Consider the following 16,764-nt stretch of genomic DNA (forward strand, 5'->3'; position numbering starts at 1 on the left):
CCATGTCTTGGGACAGCTAAAAGTTGCTTTTTAATGTCCATGAATATTTATTTTGTATTGTTGGAAAAATGCTTTTCTTGGTTTAGAAATATAATATATGTGATAGATTTAATAGATAGATAAGTAAAGTGACATAAGAAAATGATATTAGTTTTCAGAATATTCATAAATAAATGACTTCTCAGATGATACACAAACATACAGACATCAAAAGAGTTAACTTTTTTTGTATATTTTATTGAATCTTTTCTACTATTTTTCTCAGTCCACATTTTCATATTAATCACTACTATGTTAGACCAGTTTTCCCCTTCACTGCAATAGCAGTCATCTACTTAAGAGCTCAAACCCAGACCTTCCCTCCAACTCAATCTTCTCCTTTCCCCAGGAAAATACATTCCTGTCTTTAAAAAGATCTGATTTTTTCCCCCCTAATTTTCAGATGCCACAGTGGGCATCATAACATTCAAAAATTTCAAGGTTGAAGTTACACATAAATTTGTAAATAGGAAGAAGACAGGAATGCACCACCATGCTTTCCTGCTTCAGAATCATTATAAGTCATTATAGAAACTTAACATGTCAAGACATTATGCTTTAACAGTCATATTGCCCTACATTAAGTATCCGCAGTCTATATTATATGAATATTACTAAGAGATATGGAGAGTCGGTGCTGTGGTTGGAGCTCTCATTAGAAACACATCTCTAACTCTATCTGTACATCAAACACAGTTTTCTTTTTTTTCCATTTTTTTTTGTAATACTAAAAAAACAAATTAACATTAATTATTAGAAGAAGAGCTTGGTCTCATCTCATTGGCAAACGAACATCACAAAAAAATTAAAATAACATCTAAAAAAAAAAAAAAAAGGCCACAATGCTAAACAGTATGTCACCTTCCAGTGGTGTTTGTTGGAAAAGAGGTACAGAATGAAGTGAGTACATAAAATTATGGCAAAATGTCTGATAAGATTGTGTGCTGAGAGAGAGAGAGAGAGAGAGAGAGAGAGAGAGAGAGAGAGAGAGAGAGAGGTAGACAGAATAACAATAAGTATTAACGTTAAACACAGGTAGACAGGTAGAAGTAGGAGGAGGACACAGTATGGGTAGGTGCTTTTGGTGAAATACAAAGTACTTGAGGAAGTGTGCAGGACAGAAGGCACAGTGGCTCAGAGTGTAATCTTTAACGACCACCACGTCAGGGGCTACCAAACTCATAAGGTGCTCTACACACAAAACAACACATGCACATTTATATAGTAAGGCCAGCAGTAACAATCAGTACCCATCTCTTTCAGTCAGTGGCACAATAGGCAAGAGTAAGGTACAACTCATTCAATCACACTCTCGGATTTTGGGCTAAAAATGTGTGACAATGCCATAAACATTAATAGTACAGGAAGAAGGGAGTCAGTCCCTTATAAGCTCAAGTCAGTCTAACTGACAACAAAGTGATATGTCCTTGACACACTTTTTTGCAATAATTAATAAATAAGTTATCAAATACATCATGGTACCAACACTTTAGTGCTGAAAACTAGATTTTTGATTGCGTGCCTGATTAGATCAATAGCGGACAAGTTGATTTGATCAACATCTGTTTTTCTGATCGATTGATTGTTTGATTGATTGACCACTTTATAGAGTGATTAGGAACAGAGATTTGAACCTGCAGCATTACATAAAATGAAAGTGATTAAATAGAAACAATAACTCTTTAAACAAAAGTTTGGTCTACAGTATATTCAAAGGCAAATCAAAATATCTACTTTGGGAAAACAATGAACTTTGCACAGTGATTTTATTTTTTTTTTTAAGACATTCCAAACCAGTATTCTACCACAACCATTATTATTATTATTACTGATATCATTTTTTTTTTTTTTTTTTAAAGAACTCTTCTCAAAATAAAAAAAATAAAATAAAAAATAACGTTTTTATCTTTTTTTTTTTATCTTTATAAAGCTACACATTTCTATTGGGATGTCTATGAAGGTGTTAGTGATTTTATTAATAATGTTTCTTGTTGTTTCTTAACAACAAAAAAAACCCTATGGATCTTAAAGATATGATGTTTTTTAGTTTTTTTGTTGGATTTGCCCTGATGCTAAAGGACCCATGTCTTTCTGATCTCCCTCTCTGGTAATTTACAAGTCAGGGAGAAAAGAAAAAGTAGGAATGACTGACTGAGACTTTTTCGAGTTGGACTCAATGATGATGACACGCTTCATTTCATATGTGAAAACCAGACCTCAATGCTTCTTAATATCTCCTCAGTAATCATAATCCAGTTTTGTCAAAAAAAAAAAAACAAAAAAAAAGAAACAGCATAGTGGTATTTCTGATGTAAACACCGCAATTTGTTCTCTGTCAGCAGGCCATCTGTTCTCATGTTTCAAGTCGAACGTTCCACTCCTCCGGGTGCAACAGTCAGGTCACAGAAATTGCCGCCACAGTGTTCCAGAACTATCTTAGCTTTAGAGTTCTTATATATACATTGAAATATACTGTATATATGAATATATATTTTCCTGTGTTGTAAGATTCCCCTAAAATAAATACAGCACCAGGCACTGAGACAGAATGAAGCAAAAGGAATTCACTAAAAGACTGCCAGACCTAGTTGACAGAATATATATGGGGAGATTATTATTTGCTCTATTGTGTATTGTTAAAAATGGTTACCATCCGTACCATTTAGTCATCACAGCATACTGTGCATACAGCCGAGGAAATATTTATGCCATTCGTTGGTGAATGGTGCAATTGCTGCCAAAACTCAGTCAGATAGATGTTATAGACTACATCTGGCTTCTATGTTAAGCCAGACTTTTCTTCATTGAACATATCTTGGATAAACCATATTAAGATATTGTATTAGTACAAAAAAATATCTCAATATTATACAGTTTAGTGTTTCTTTTTTTCCTTATTTCAATGATAACCATTTCCAGATGCGTTTGACATGGGAATGTCTCACAGTAGAAAGAAATATAACTTGGCAATTACCTTAGATGATAAAAAATAAAGAATTATTATATATATTTAAAAAAAAAAAAAAAAAAAAAACAGCAGTCAAGAAGGCCTCGGGGACTCCTGAAGGCTAAGACTAGCATAGAATACTGGATATATGTCTGTGTGCAAGTCTGTGATTATGTATGAAACTAGGACATGATGTCCTTGTGTTGGAAAGAACATGATCAGCCTCATTTTTGTTTTTAGTCTAATTTTGCCAATAGATCCTTGATTCTAGCTCTGTGTTCCTCTGGGGCACTTAAAATCGCTTAGTTCTTCACAAGCTTTCCACCATGCTCGCTCAAATCCTCCTGCATCATGTCTGATAGAATGTTTGTCATGTCCTGTTGATGAGCGCTTGCTTTAAGATTGCTGTTTGTTTCCAGGCCATCGTCTATGTCTTTCGTTTCATGAACATCTGCACTGTCCACTTTAAAATCTCCTAGTTTAAGTCCTTGTTTAGTGGGTTCCATTTCTCCATCTTCCAAGCTGACCCCATTTTCAGACCTTGACCTATATTTTATCCACTCATCCATGGCCATTATTTCATCCCCTTCACTAAGGAACTTCCATAGTGCCAAAGGGTCATGGTTCATTCCATACAGGGTCAGCCTGGAAGAGTGGTTGTCACTTGGTACAAGGCTCCCCCTTTTACGACGGGACTTGCTGGTGTGATTTACTTGAAGATGCATTGCCATCAGCTCTGAAGAAGAGGTTCGAAATGGACAAAACACACACTGATTTAAAATATCTCCATCTCCTTTTGTTCCCCCTGCTGGACTATTAGAGCTGTTTACTGCTTCTCTGACTTGTTCCACAGCACCAACGCTAGACACAGGGCGGCGAGAGAGGTCTAGGGGTCCACATTCTTGGGAAGCACTCGAGTTGGAGCTGCCCTGATATCCATTAGCTGGCATCATACGACTTGTAACAAGGGGCTTACGCCTGGACATTTTGGGTAGTTTTGGAGGTGGTGTTTCACCTCTCCACCCCACTTCTAGTCCTCCTGGGTACAGTTCCTTCATCATCCCAGACAGGAATCGATACTGACTCTCCAATTTTTTTTCCTTTTGAGCTTCTCTGGACTTAAGATGACTTTCTTTTTGTTCTGAAGATCCAGGTGCCAAGGTCTGGCTGTGTCGAAATGTGGGAAACGAGCCCTGGTTTGCGGTCGAGGGCCGATGCTGTTTCTCTCGTGGAGAGCCACTCAGTGAAGGAGGAAGGCTTGAAGATGAAGAACTAGGAGAGTTTGCCATAGCATTTCTCTCGCGATGGTGCCGTTGTAAATGGTATTTAAGAGAGCCAGACTGGGTACCAGCATAGTCACAGTGAGGACATTTGTATGGTCTCTCCCCTAAAAGAGAACATACATTAAAACAATTATTGCAAAAAAAACTAAATTGTAGTTATTTCCATTAACAGTAGATGGCACTCTTGTAATTTTTGACATTCTGAATTTCTTTGTAACATTTAAATGACTGTTGAAGTAGTGGTCCCACAGAGGGGACAGTGTATATATTGTTGTATATTGTTTTTTCTTCACATGTGTAGCGTAATGTCTTTTAGAAGCCTCACCTGTGTGCACACGTAAGTGTACTTTAAGGTGATGGGAAGAGCGGAAAGATTTTCCACAGTAAGGACAATCCTTCATTCCTGTACCTCGCACTCGCTCTCTGAAAGGCCCAAATGAGTTTCCTCTCAGCCCATTGTCCCCTGCAGTCAAAATAAAAAGATTGATGTTATTAATTTAAATACAAAAATAAAACAGTTTTACAATTTACCAACTATGTTTAGGAACCTTCAGTATATTAATACTGTTGCTGGATCAGATGGGACATAGAAATACAAATATCATAAAAAATATAGCATTTGGGTTCTTATAAAGCTTAAATAAGCAACAAAAACAAACACCTTTTGCTTCAATCAATACATTGTCTTTGAATACATGTTTTATTAGATTCTACTTACCAGAGAGCTGTGCTATGGAAGAATGGAACCCTGCGGATGCTCCCACTCCTGACTGAAGTTGTTGAGAATCTTGTCTGCCTTCATTTCTGTGCCCTTGTCCTTCTCTTGCTTGGAGACTGACTGTTTTTTGTACACCATCCTCTTCCTTTCTAACACTCCCATGTACACGTCTATACTTCCGGGGTCTCTGAGAATGAACACGGGCATGAGCCACTACCTGCTGAAGATTCTGAAAAAGCTTCCCACAGTCAGGGCACTCCCAAGGGCCCCTGGAGGCTTCCAGGTCCTCTTTAAAGCCAAGGCCACCTAAGTAGGCATGCATCTGCTCAGCTTCCCCAACAGCAGTACCCTGTGAAGAGGAGTATTGGTGCTGTGCCTGGGATCTCTGCTGTTGCTGGCTCTGCTTCACAGCTGCAAGTCTATGCGCGACCAATTCCCACATAGCTGCCTGCTCTCGTCCATCCAGTGTCTCTGCTCCACCTCTTTCTCCACCATTACCCATCTCAGCCACCTGAGCCACTGCCTGAAGCCTTTCCATGCAACTAGCCGCACTGCTCTCATTTGGCAACCTGAGGTAACCCCAAACTGAAGATCTGCTTGATCCTTCACTGAATTCTGACCTCTCTGTCCGATTAAGTGTCTTTGCACTACCGCTTGCCACACTGTGTGCCAGGAGCACATTGGAATAAAGAGCCCCCAAAGCATGGTTCCCAGCAGCACCTGTGGAATGTTCAGATCCTGAAGGTCCCAGATCTCCAAGACCTGCCTTCAGGCCCAGTTTGTTTAGGTGCACTTTCATATGGTTCTTGAGAAACCAGGGCTCCTTAAAACCACGTCCACAAACCTGGCACTTGTGGTCAAGAGAGGCTTTGTGTTTGCGCATATGACCTTTAAGGAACCAAGACTGGGTAAACCGCTGACCACACGTCTCACAGCGAAAGGCTGGAACAGCAGGTGCTTGTGATGAAGATGGTTGCAATGTGACTGGACTTGAAGGGAAGACTGGATGTGAAGCAGGCTCTTCAGGTGGGTGGCTTTCCTGTAGGTGAACAGCTAGACGTTCCTCCTTACTGGCTGAAAAGGGGCACAATGTACACTTGTAGGGGTTATGGAGGATTCGCACGTGACGGGCAAGCTCAGAGGCCGTGCGGAATTTACCCTTACATGCATGGCAGCGGAAGGCAGGAGCTGCCACAGATGGGACGGGATCTTCCGCAAAGACAGACCCTAATGGAGAAAAGGTTGAAGAAGATGGCGTTTCTTCTGTTAGAGGTGGAGTCAGTGGTGTGGTTTCATCCATTTCAAACTGAGGGCTATTGACTGTTTGACAAGGATCCTCTGGTACAGGTTCTTCTCTCTGATTCTGGTGAAACGACTTGTATATAAAATTCGGATTAAGCTTTCTGTGTTTCTGTATAACAGTATTACTAAAATAGTTTTTATCTGTCTTAACATGTGCATTTTTGTACAGGGCAGTGGTCTGACGATCCCTGTCCAAACTATGAGCTCGGGCATGCAGGGACAGTATGCTCTGGAAGCGAAACCTCTTCCCACAAACATGACAAGGGTACCTGAGAGCAGGGCCACTGGTAGAACCTCCCTGCACAGCCAGACCTTCACTGTTGAAAAGCTGCAGATCTAGTTCATCATTGCAGGTGGGACCATCCCCAGAAAAAAGAACCTGCTCCAGTGCTCCAAACCCAGATGTTGGTGCTGATGGAGTGGCTGGTGGACTGCTCTCCGAAGAGGGAGTACACAACTGCTCTTCTTCTGGAAACAATGCAACAAGTGTACTAGGAGATGGTGAACCTGACAGCTCCTCCTCCTCCTCCTCTTCGTCATGCTGGTTGGCACCAGCAAAAGGTGACAGTTGTGTATATGAGCTGGTTAGAGGGCTGGATTGGGCAGAGTGAGGGCTTTGTGGCAAGGTGTGAGGGCTGTCATCTAGTGATGGCATTGAGGGAGGGGACAGGGGAACCTCAGAAGAGAGGGCAATCACACATTCTCTAGGAGAATCCATACTCTGCGTCAGACAGAGAGTAACAAGAGTCATAAGTTTGAAAAAGATGTCATGCCAACATGTTAAATGACACACATAAATATGACCATGCCTCTTTAATGGAATAGAGTGGGTACTCACTAATAGAGTGTGTATTCCATTATTTGCTTCCTTAGATGAGAGAGGATGCACGTCTGAAATGGCCTCTGACACCACCTGCAAAACAAAAGCATGTGTGTATGCATATACAAAGAGATCACAAATGGTTCTGAGTGGGAGCAAATGATTCTACTGCAAATTTTAGAATATATGATTTGAATGTGTGCCGTGGGCATTGTATGTACGAGTATGCATGCCTGAGTAATATGTAAAAGCTAAGGGTACAGCAGGACACAAACTATCCTAAACAGGATGGGCGCGAGATGTTTTGATTTCCCCCACACACCCTTCCTGCACACACACACACACACACACACACACACACACACACACACACACACACACACACACACACACATACAGACCCACATATATAGTAGCTGTCTAAATAAGAAAGTAATTATAATCTATTACCCAGTCTGACTTTCCAGGCAGAGCTAAATGTGTTACATCACAATAACACATGCAAAAACACCTTCATTGACACAAGCACGCACACATATGCAGACCAGGACAAGAAATATGCTCCGTATGAGGACGTGTCCAGACATAGCATGAAAAAATTTTGAAAGAAAAGTAAGCTCACTAATAATTGTGGCAAAAATATGCTGAATAGAGGAACATGTGTGGGTGCATCTGTGTTTCTGTATGTGTGAGTCACAGTTTGTGACAGTTTGTGTTTTTCTCTGTTGATGACAGTATGTTTCTATTTTTGCACACAGAGAGTGCATACGAATTTAGGTATTTGTGCAAATCCGATCGGTTTGCGTGCGTACGAGATCAACTTGGCCGGTTGATATTATAGTTCAACCGCGTCTCTGTCACTACAATATCAATAACACTCTTTCCTGCCCTCCTTCTCTCCTCTTTAATACACCATTATTGTTCATTCTTTCTTTCCATCTTTTCACCTCGATAGACTCCCATCCCCCTCTCCTTTTCTCTCTTTCACTCCTCCTCCCTCTATTACTCACTAATTTTCTTTCATTCTCTCTCTCTCTTGCTTTGCTGCCAGTTGGCACTATGCCAGGGAATGCTGCTATCAGCTGGTAGATTGGGGCCTCATAACATGGCGAAAGGAGAAGAGAAAGAAGAGAGCGAGACAGACGGAGAAAGGGAGAGAGGGGGGGGTTGGAGGAGACTCACATCTGAATGAGCCATATTTGAGTGGTAATTTTCTCATGAAAAAGGGGGCACGAAGCATTCCCAGCTGTAGAGTAGAGGATGCTGAACCTCTTTGGTCTAATGGTATTATTTTCATATGAATATTGTTTGTGCCAATGCATTGTTTTGCCATGACAAATTAGGTTTGTGTCTGACCAGACCTGTCATTCTAATAAAGGTTTTTTCCCCCCAAATTTGGATAGAAGGCGTGATAAGGTGCTAGACAGAGGGGGGAGGGGAAAGATGAAGGCAGAAGAGTGATAAAGCAACACGCACAAATAGTACACACACACACACACAAATTTGCAATATGGCAGCAAGTCACCAGATGATTCATGCATGCTAAACACCCTTGTCCGAATAGCCACATGGCACAATATGCTGGAACAACATAGTTTTTGTCAACTAAGATTTAAACGAAAAAAGTAAGTGAAGCCTGTATGCAGGCCATGCCCACTGTAGGACTAAATCTAAATACAGATACAGATACTGGCAGATCCTGATATAGATAATAATTGCACTACATCCCTTGTATACTGAATGTCCTATGTGTCACTTTGCACTCATGAGCTAAACCTAATCAGCACATCCCCCCAGACCCCAATCTTGCAAATAGATATCATAATGTACACTACCATTTATACAAATCGAAGTTCTGACTTGCATAACAAATATAATGACTATAATAACAACCATAATAGATGCAATTAAACAACAGTAGGATCGCAAAGTTGATTGCCCACTGTAGACCTTCCAAATTCTTAAATGTACAAAGATAGACATACACTAGAAAAAAGCTGACATTCATTTTAACATCATTTCAATCAAAGAACAGGTTACAGTAAACTTGATAGTGAATCTTGATAAGTGTAATTTCACCATCAAGATACAGTGAACTTGATGGTGAATCCTGATAAGAGCTCAATTGATACTTTTTTGCGAAAAAAAAAAGACAAACGATTGAACGCTACCGTCATACAGTATGTACATCATATATTCCAACTTGAAAACAGAAAGTACAGATAGTTGACTCAAAAACAGGATTGCTAATATAGGAACAGATGCATTCCTAGCTTATTAGATCACACATTTACTGGATTCGCTGTTCTAAATTTGTATACTCTGTAACCATGTAATGTATCTAAAGGATGAACAAGTGGCTATTCATGCAGTGTGTAACAGATGCCCTTGAGAAAATTTATGTGAAAAGGGTGTGTGTGTGCTTGTGTGTCTTTGTGGGTGTGTTGATGTGCCTCTGTGTGTCTCTGCCTGTACCAAAATCTTTGGGTATGGGTTGTACTGTACTACCTTGTTGGCTGTGTGTGTTGGGTGTGTGTACATCTGACTTTCAGAATTTGCCTATGGTCACAGGGTAAGCTTACACACACACAGATGCAATACATTTTTTCCTACCACTCAGTTTCTGGCCCTTTGCTGATCCCTTTTCAAGCAATCTTTTCAAGCAATTAGGGTGCTCGCACTTTAAACATTCCTAACTCAGTTTGGTGGTTTTATTTCATCTAACATTAAGCAGTAAAGAGCACTTACAATGGGCCTCCATTATTACTCCACTTTTAGCCCAGGGCTCAAGATCAGATCCATATATGTTGGGGTCATTATTAATATGCAGGTTAATTTGGTTTTTTTTCTTTCAAAATGTTCTTATATAGAAATATTTACTATTTCGCTATATTTCTAGAATCTCACATACAGTGAATTACTGTTATTTTGAAGCTACAAAGGGTCAATTGTTGAGTCTGGGGTGGGGGGGAAGGGTTTTGGTAGACCAGAAATGCAAATCCTTATTAATCACACACCTATAAGTGCTATTGTTACAAAACACTAGTTTCATTCATTTTTCAATTGGAAAAGAATTCCTAGATTTAAATCAGTTCGTTAGCTGCGTACTACATCCTCAAATGTGTTGAATTGGGTGGATTGAAAGGCGTAATATTAATTATAATAATAATAAGACCAATTGGGTTAAAAATCTCACTTGGATACTGTTGACCTGCTGCTGAGATCATAAAGGCTGTTCTTTAATCATCCTAGGATACGTATTTACACTGTGCTCATACCAAACAGACTTTTCAACATAGTACTGTTTCACTTTACTCTTCTACAGGCACAGGTGAAGATCTACAGATGTACTGTAATGCTTCAACATCCAAATGTCTGGTGTCACCCAGAAGAGAATTGTTTCCTTTTCAAATTTGGTTCTAACAAGGTTTCTTCTTCATATATCGTTAAGGAGTTTTTATTTGCCACTTTTGCATCTGGTTTGCTTATTAGGAATCCAAATCTAATCTGGACACCTGTTTGTGAACATTTGCATTATTAACAAAGCCATACAAATACAGATATTAGTACTAGTGACAATGGAGTGGTCCTCCTCAGGCCTACAGCATACAGCATGTACTCAGGTGTGCATGGTGATAATGCAATGCTTTATGCTTTATTTCTCAAATGGATGTACTCTACTGTAATTATATATAAGAATCAGAGAAAGTATGACAGTGTTTTGTAAATAAAACTGATTTGTTAAAGACACTTTGTTTGGATGTGTAAAAATGCATAGGGCAATCCATGAACCCTTCCACTGACCCTCACACTTGGATTCTTTATCTGTTGTTAACTACAGTTCACCTTTGCGCATTTACTCCACTGACAAAACAACTCAGCTCAGACTGCAAGCCCGTGGCATTTTTGCAATACGTGCAAAGCACTTTACACAGACCCAGGAGGGATGTAAGAGAGGTAGAGCTTCCTCTGTGGGGGAGTAAAGGAAGATCTAACTCCAGCTGAGTGTTAATTGCCCAATTAAACCAATCAGAACTTTCATTGGTAAAGCCAACTTTATAGTTCCAGCAGATGCAACCCCAGAAAGCATCCTTCTGCCATTTAAAAAAAAGAAAGGTCTAAATGAAACTGCAGTTACATTTCCATTCAAGGTTGACAAATCTGTGTATTTGCTAATTGTTATCACCCCTACCAGGGGTTCTAAAAGATTTAGCAGGAAAAGACAAACTTAACATTGCATAGACCTGTCAAACTGTTCCGATATCAGGCTCATTATTTAATTATCTATATTATTTTGGCTATTTATTATAATCATAGATTTTTCACTCACTAAAATATTACCCCAGTAAAACACAGTTAACTGCAATATAATTTTTTTTAATTCAGGATTGCTAGGAAAAAAAAAAGTAGAACATTTAATTTGTACCTTTTCGATCGATCGTGCACCGGGTTTAACATGTATAATGTATGTAGTCTTACTTTAGACTTACTGTTTACATAAGCATTAGTAAATGCTTAAATCATTAGTACACTATATCCACGTTTCTAGTTCCTGAAAGACGGAAAGTACAAAAGATGTACCCCTGAGGGTACCATCCACAGCGTCAAAGTATATTTCAACACGATCCTGAGGTATTTGGTTAATCCCAGTCCAACAGGTTAATGAATAAAACACTTCAATAATACATATATTAACTTCCACCTCCAGACTATGCTTTATGGACCCCATTTTGAAAATCACTGACACTGTCAGTAATAGTGTGGGTACGAGGTAAAAGTATTCAACTCCACCATCAAGGGTGTTTTGTATGTTTGCTTTCTATATTTCACCTCGAAACATGGGCCATTTGTACAAGTTTAGAAGTATATAAATAGGGCACTAGAGTTTCCACACTATATTCATATTTCTGGAATATCTTTTCTGGAAGAATCGTGTTCGCAAATATTTGTGAAAAACGGATTTCTCGTTTGAATTTGAGATATACTTTTATTCGTCCCTCAGTGGGGAAATTTCTCGATTCTCATTTGCAAGTGCTTTTAAAGCGTACATTTTTGAGCTTATTTGCCACCTTACTTTTCAAAGGTTAGAAAAGCTCAAGGGGGGGAAATAATACACTACTCATGGCTGACTAGATTGGGTCATGTTCTAAAGTCAATAAGGGGAAAAAAGTCTATGGAGAGAGAGAGAGAGAGAAAGAAAGAAAGAAAAAAAGAAGTTATCAATAATTCTGAAAAGCTTTGTGAAGGCTGAAAAGTGGCTTTGGGGTTGTATCCTACTTTAAGGAGAGGAGGGCGACATTTGATGACACGTCCGCTCGTTTATCTCGAGAGGAATTTCCACGAAGGCCCTTTGGGCGTCAATAACGCGCAACCATTTTCAGTGGCTTTCTCGCACTTCCCTCTTGCGGCCATCTCAATTTTTTTTAAGTAGAAAAAAATAAAAAACCGGAGGGAGAAATCAAAAGGAGGGAGAGAGAGAGAGAGAGGAACATAAAAAGGGGGTTATTAATAAAAAATAAAAATGCATGCAAACGAGTGCGGGTTTTAACCAGATCCCAAAAAACAACACAGTCTAATGATTTGGTGTTTGATGCTCGTTGCACGCGACCGGGAATGTTTTTTTTTTTTTTTGTATCTCAATTTTTGATTATCTTTCGACAAAAGATAATGGGAGGGTGTTGTTGGGGTGGGGTGGGGGTGCTGGAGGGACACGCGAGTGCAAAGAAGGAGCAGCTGAAAAGTGCCATCACGGGTTTCATCTTGAATTTCGCTGCCAAATATCGACTCGAATGCACAATCCCAGTAGACCAACAGGCACTTTTAACAACTTTTCTTCAATATATACATACAGGGAAAAAGAATCTGTCAATGCATGCATGCTTCTGTATTATGATGCATTTTTATCTCAAATAGTATCATGCATTTTGGAACCGCACTCACGGCTACTTATTTAGCAAAAGCACAGCGGGGGCATGCAGCAGCCGGAGCTCATAGTCTCGTGCAAGCTACTATAAAGAGGTGAGAACAGCCTTAAACAAAGTGGTCCTGCTGGAGCTGCATGCAATCGCAAGCTGGAATAACAGTTTTCACTCAAGTTCTAATAAATTGCATAGGCTAACACATCTGTAATTCGCTTTAATAATGAAGTCGGGCAGGTCAGAGAATTCGCGACATCACTACAGGCTCTAAGTAGGATGCAGGCTCGTGCATGCGACCTTCCAAGACTCCACACAGAAATGGGAGAAATAATAAGCAAACAGACTAATTATGTATTTTATGCACGGTTTTTCTCTCTCCCAGAGTAATGCATAATAAAACCAAGACTTCACTACGTTTGTTTAAAAAAAAAAAAAAAAACAGCAAGCCGGATCTTGCACGAGCTAGAACTTCTCCCCCCCCCAAAAAAAAAAAAAAGTTCGTGCTTATTTTCTCTCCGTCACCCAAACAGCAAGTTGAGGATACTTGTATTTCACTTCTCGAGTTCCTATTTGGGACATGCACAAGGAAAAAAGGGAAAGAGAAGAAGCTCGCTATGGCATGCAACACTCGCTCGAGACATCAGAAATCCAAGTTCAATGACCGATTTGATGATCCATTCCAAACCCGAGCCCTCGTGCACAGCTTAAACAACACTGAAGAACACATAAAGCACCCCATTCTGGTGGCAAGGGCAACACGCACGTACACGACACACACAACACACACAACACACACTACACGCTGAACTGCGCCTTGCGCGGTTACATGCATGATACGTATGATGTGCCCTGTAGGGATGCGCGAGCCGCCAATCACCCGTGCACGCCACATAACAAGCCACACACACACACACACACACACACACACATATATATATATATATATATATATATATATATATATATATATATATATATATATATATATATATATATATATATATATATATGTTGCACGAGACCTGGCGTGATTTTTCATTTACCCCGTATCAGCACTTACAAGTCGGTTATTTGTTGTTGATGAAGCACGGAGCAAACGCAAACGTATCACACGGGGAGTAAAAAAAATACGTGGGGGAAAGAAAAGGGATAAAATAGCAATCGCACGCGCAACATTTGTCAAAACGCGCGAGTACAATGATCGTTCCTAAGACTATAAGTGCGCGCGCGGTTTGCAAAAAAAAAAAAAAAGACCGGATAGTTTTTAGGTTTTTCTTTTTAATTCTTATTTTTTTTAATCTAAGATATTTGCGATGAAAGTAAGACTCAATGTACTTACGGGAGAGGCGGCGAGGAGATTAATGACAAGACACGTCATGATTACGTTTCGCTTGAATTAAATACATTACGAGTTAGGGGGGGAAATGGAAATCGAGGTAGTTGTATACAAGCTTACGACGTTCTTCCCCCCTCCCTCTTTTTCTCCCTCTTTTTCTCCCTCTCTCTCTCTCTCTCTCTCTCTCTCTTCTCCACCTCCCCTCTTCCCTCGTACGTCTCCCTGTCTTTTGCATTTTTTAAAGCTCCATTTATTGTGCATGAGTGAGTGAGAGAGGGAGGGATGGAGGGAATGAGACAACAGTGTGAGCGCCGATGAAGGACAGCAGCAGGTTTGCCATTTTTGCAAGCGTTCTCTCACGTGCACGCCGAAAGAACCGCGTGCAGGTTTGAGTGGCGCGTGCACTTTGGACGCGTCCTGGACTCGTTATGACCATGTTGCCAGATCCAATTCTGGGTTGAAACTTTTGACCAAACAAGCAGGCAGCTGATTAGCCAGGATTAATAATAATAATAATAATAATAATAATAAATAAATAAACAAACCAATGAATAAATGCAATTTTAAAAAGGGCTGATAACTGACTTAACTTCCTTCAGTCTGACTTTTTGTAGACAGAAAAGTTGTTTTTGTTGTTTGTTTTGTAAAAGGAGAAGTTAGAGGTCTGGGGGGAGTTGGGGGGGGGGGGGGTATGGGGTGAGATGTGCGTTCCTTTAGGCAGGTTTGAAGTCACGTGATTCTGCGCAGGTGCACTAGCTCCACGGTCCGGTCCGGTCCACTCCAACGTGGGTCCACTTCTTATAGACTGGCCAGCATTTATTTAGTATTTATTCATTCGTTTTTTTTTTGTGTGCTTCTTTAAATACACGACAATGTTGAAGATTCTTGGGCAAATGTGTAAAACTTATTAAAGTATTGCATTTCTAAACATAAAAAAAAGAAATCTAAGAAAACTTGTGTTTTTTACATTGATGCACTTTTATGCACATTTTCCTAAATCAAAGTTATACTGATTCAAGGCTGAAGACATTCCTATATATATATATTCTGCACTAATGTATTCCTTTTTCACACTTTAAGCAAGAAAAAAAATAAACATGTCTAAAATGGTTGAAAAAAAAAAAGGTCTTTATGAACAAAGTGATAAGAAATTGAGTCTTATGCATTTTAATTGGCCTGATTTACATGTTATAATGAACATTTTTAATTGAAATGTATTCGTTTGACTCGATTTTGGTGAGAAACTTGGTTATACACCACTGTTTGTCATTCTCAGTTCCCTCTGTGCCATTTTACTCAACCCAGCTCGCAACACTTGACATGACGTTCCAAAATGGCCACCTGATTAATAAGCCCAATTCCAAACAGGACAAACAGACAAATAGAGAAACGGGCATCACATGTAGGGAACTCATTCCTATGATCAATTATTACTGTTTAGGAGGTATGCAATGCCATCTGCCTAATATTATATTAATATGTGCACAAACAGGGTTTGTGTATATTGTTGCTTGTCTATTGTTTGTGTCTGTGTGTGTGTGTGTGTGTGTGTGATACAGTAGCATGGCCACCCGCCCCTGACAGCTTTGATTGTTTTTTCCCTTTTTTTTTTGCTCCGCAGCAAAAATGCACCAATTAATATGCAGAGAGTGAGTGAGACAGAGACAAACAGAAAAAATATACATGCAGAGGAGGAGGGAGGGGGGGGGGAGGAGGGAGAGAGAGAGAGAGAGAGAGAGAGAGAGAGAGAGAGGAGGAGGGCATGGGGAGAAAGGAGAGGGACGGATGGTAAGGGAAGATGAAATGAGAGATGATGAAGAACAAGGCGTGAGAGGGAAAGAGTGACAGAGTGAGGTATGGAAACGGTGAGAGTTGGTCTCTGGAAAAGATGTAGAAAAGAGAAAGGGATGGAAAGAGAGAAGGATGGGGTAATGTGAGGGGATCAATACATACATATTTAGTGGGAGATGGAGGGATCGATAGGCACAGGGGGGAGAGGATGGGGTGAGTAGGCAGAGAAAGAGAGAGATGAGCGGATGGTGAAGGGGTGGAGTGATGTGGCAGTGGGCTGCTGTCTCTTTGTCGCAGTGTCAGGGGTATTGATACTGTAGTATTGCCATGACAATAGCACCACAGCGACGGCCATGACAACTCCGGGGAGCACAATGTGACCACAAAACTGAGGGCACTGAGGCATCACATATAGCTGAGAGATAGACATAGGGGGGCAGGTGCACGTCTGGATTTTTAGGGACAGATATATGAGTTGTCAGAAACAATCACATTCTGATCACACATTCCTTCAGCGTATAAGACTGAATTCAATACCAGTCTTATTGCTAAAATACAAAACTACATTTGGGCTTAAACATTCAGCAAAATAGTACTAAACTGTACCAGT

General features: G+C 40.0%; 1 protein-coding gene across 1 annotated transcript; it reads right to left on the reverse strand.

The window, feature by feature from the left end:
* Nucleotides 1-216: 216 nt before the first annotated feature.
* Nucleotides 217-14,770, reverse strand: znf219 (zinc finger protein 219). The gene is made up of 5 exons (XM_083532789.1): nucleotides 14,367-14,770; nucleotides 7,128-7,202; nucleotides 4,988-7,010; nucleotides 4,595-4,732; nucleotides 217-4,373 (listed from the first exon to the last, which is right to left on the reverse strand). The coding sequence occupies exons 1-5, from the start codon at nucleotides 14,403-14,405 to the stop codon at nucleotides 3,289-3,291; spliced, it is 3,360 nt and encodes a 1,119-aa protein (XP_083388915.1). The 5' UTR covers nucleotides 14,406-14,770; the 3' UTR covers nucleotides 217-3,288.
* Nucleotides 14,771-16,764: the final 1,994 nt, after the last annotated feature.

The sequence above is a fragment of the Silurus aristotelis genome (genome assembly GCF_946808225.1).
Source record: "Silurus aristotelis genome assembly, chromosome: 27".
NCBI lineage: Eukaryota > Metazoa > Chordata > Actinopteri > Siluriformes > Siluridae > Silurus > Silurus aristotelis.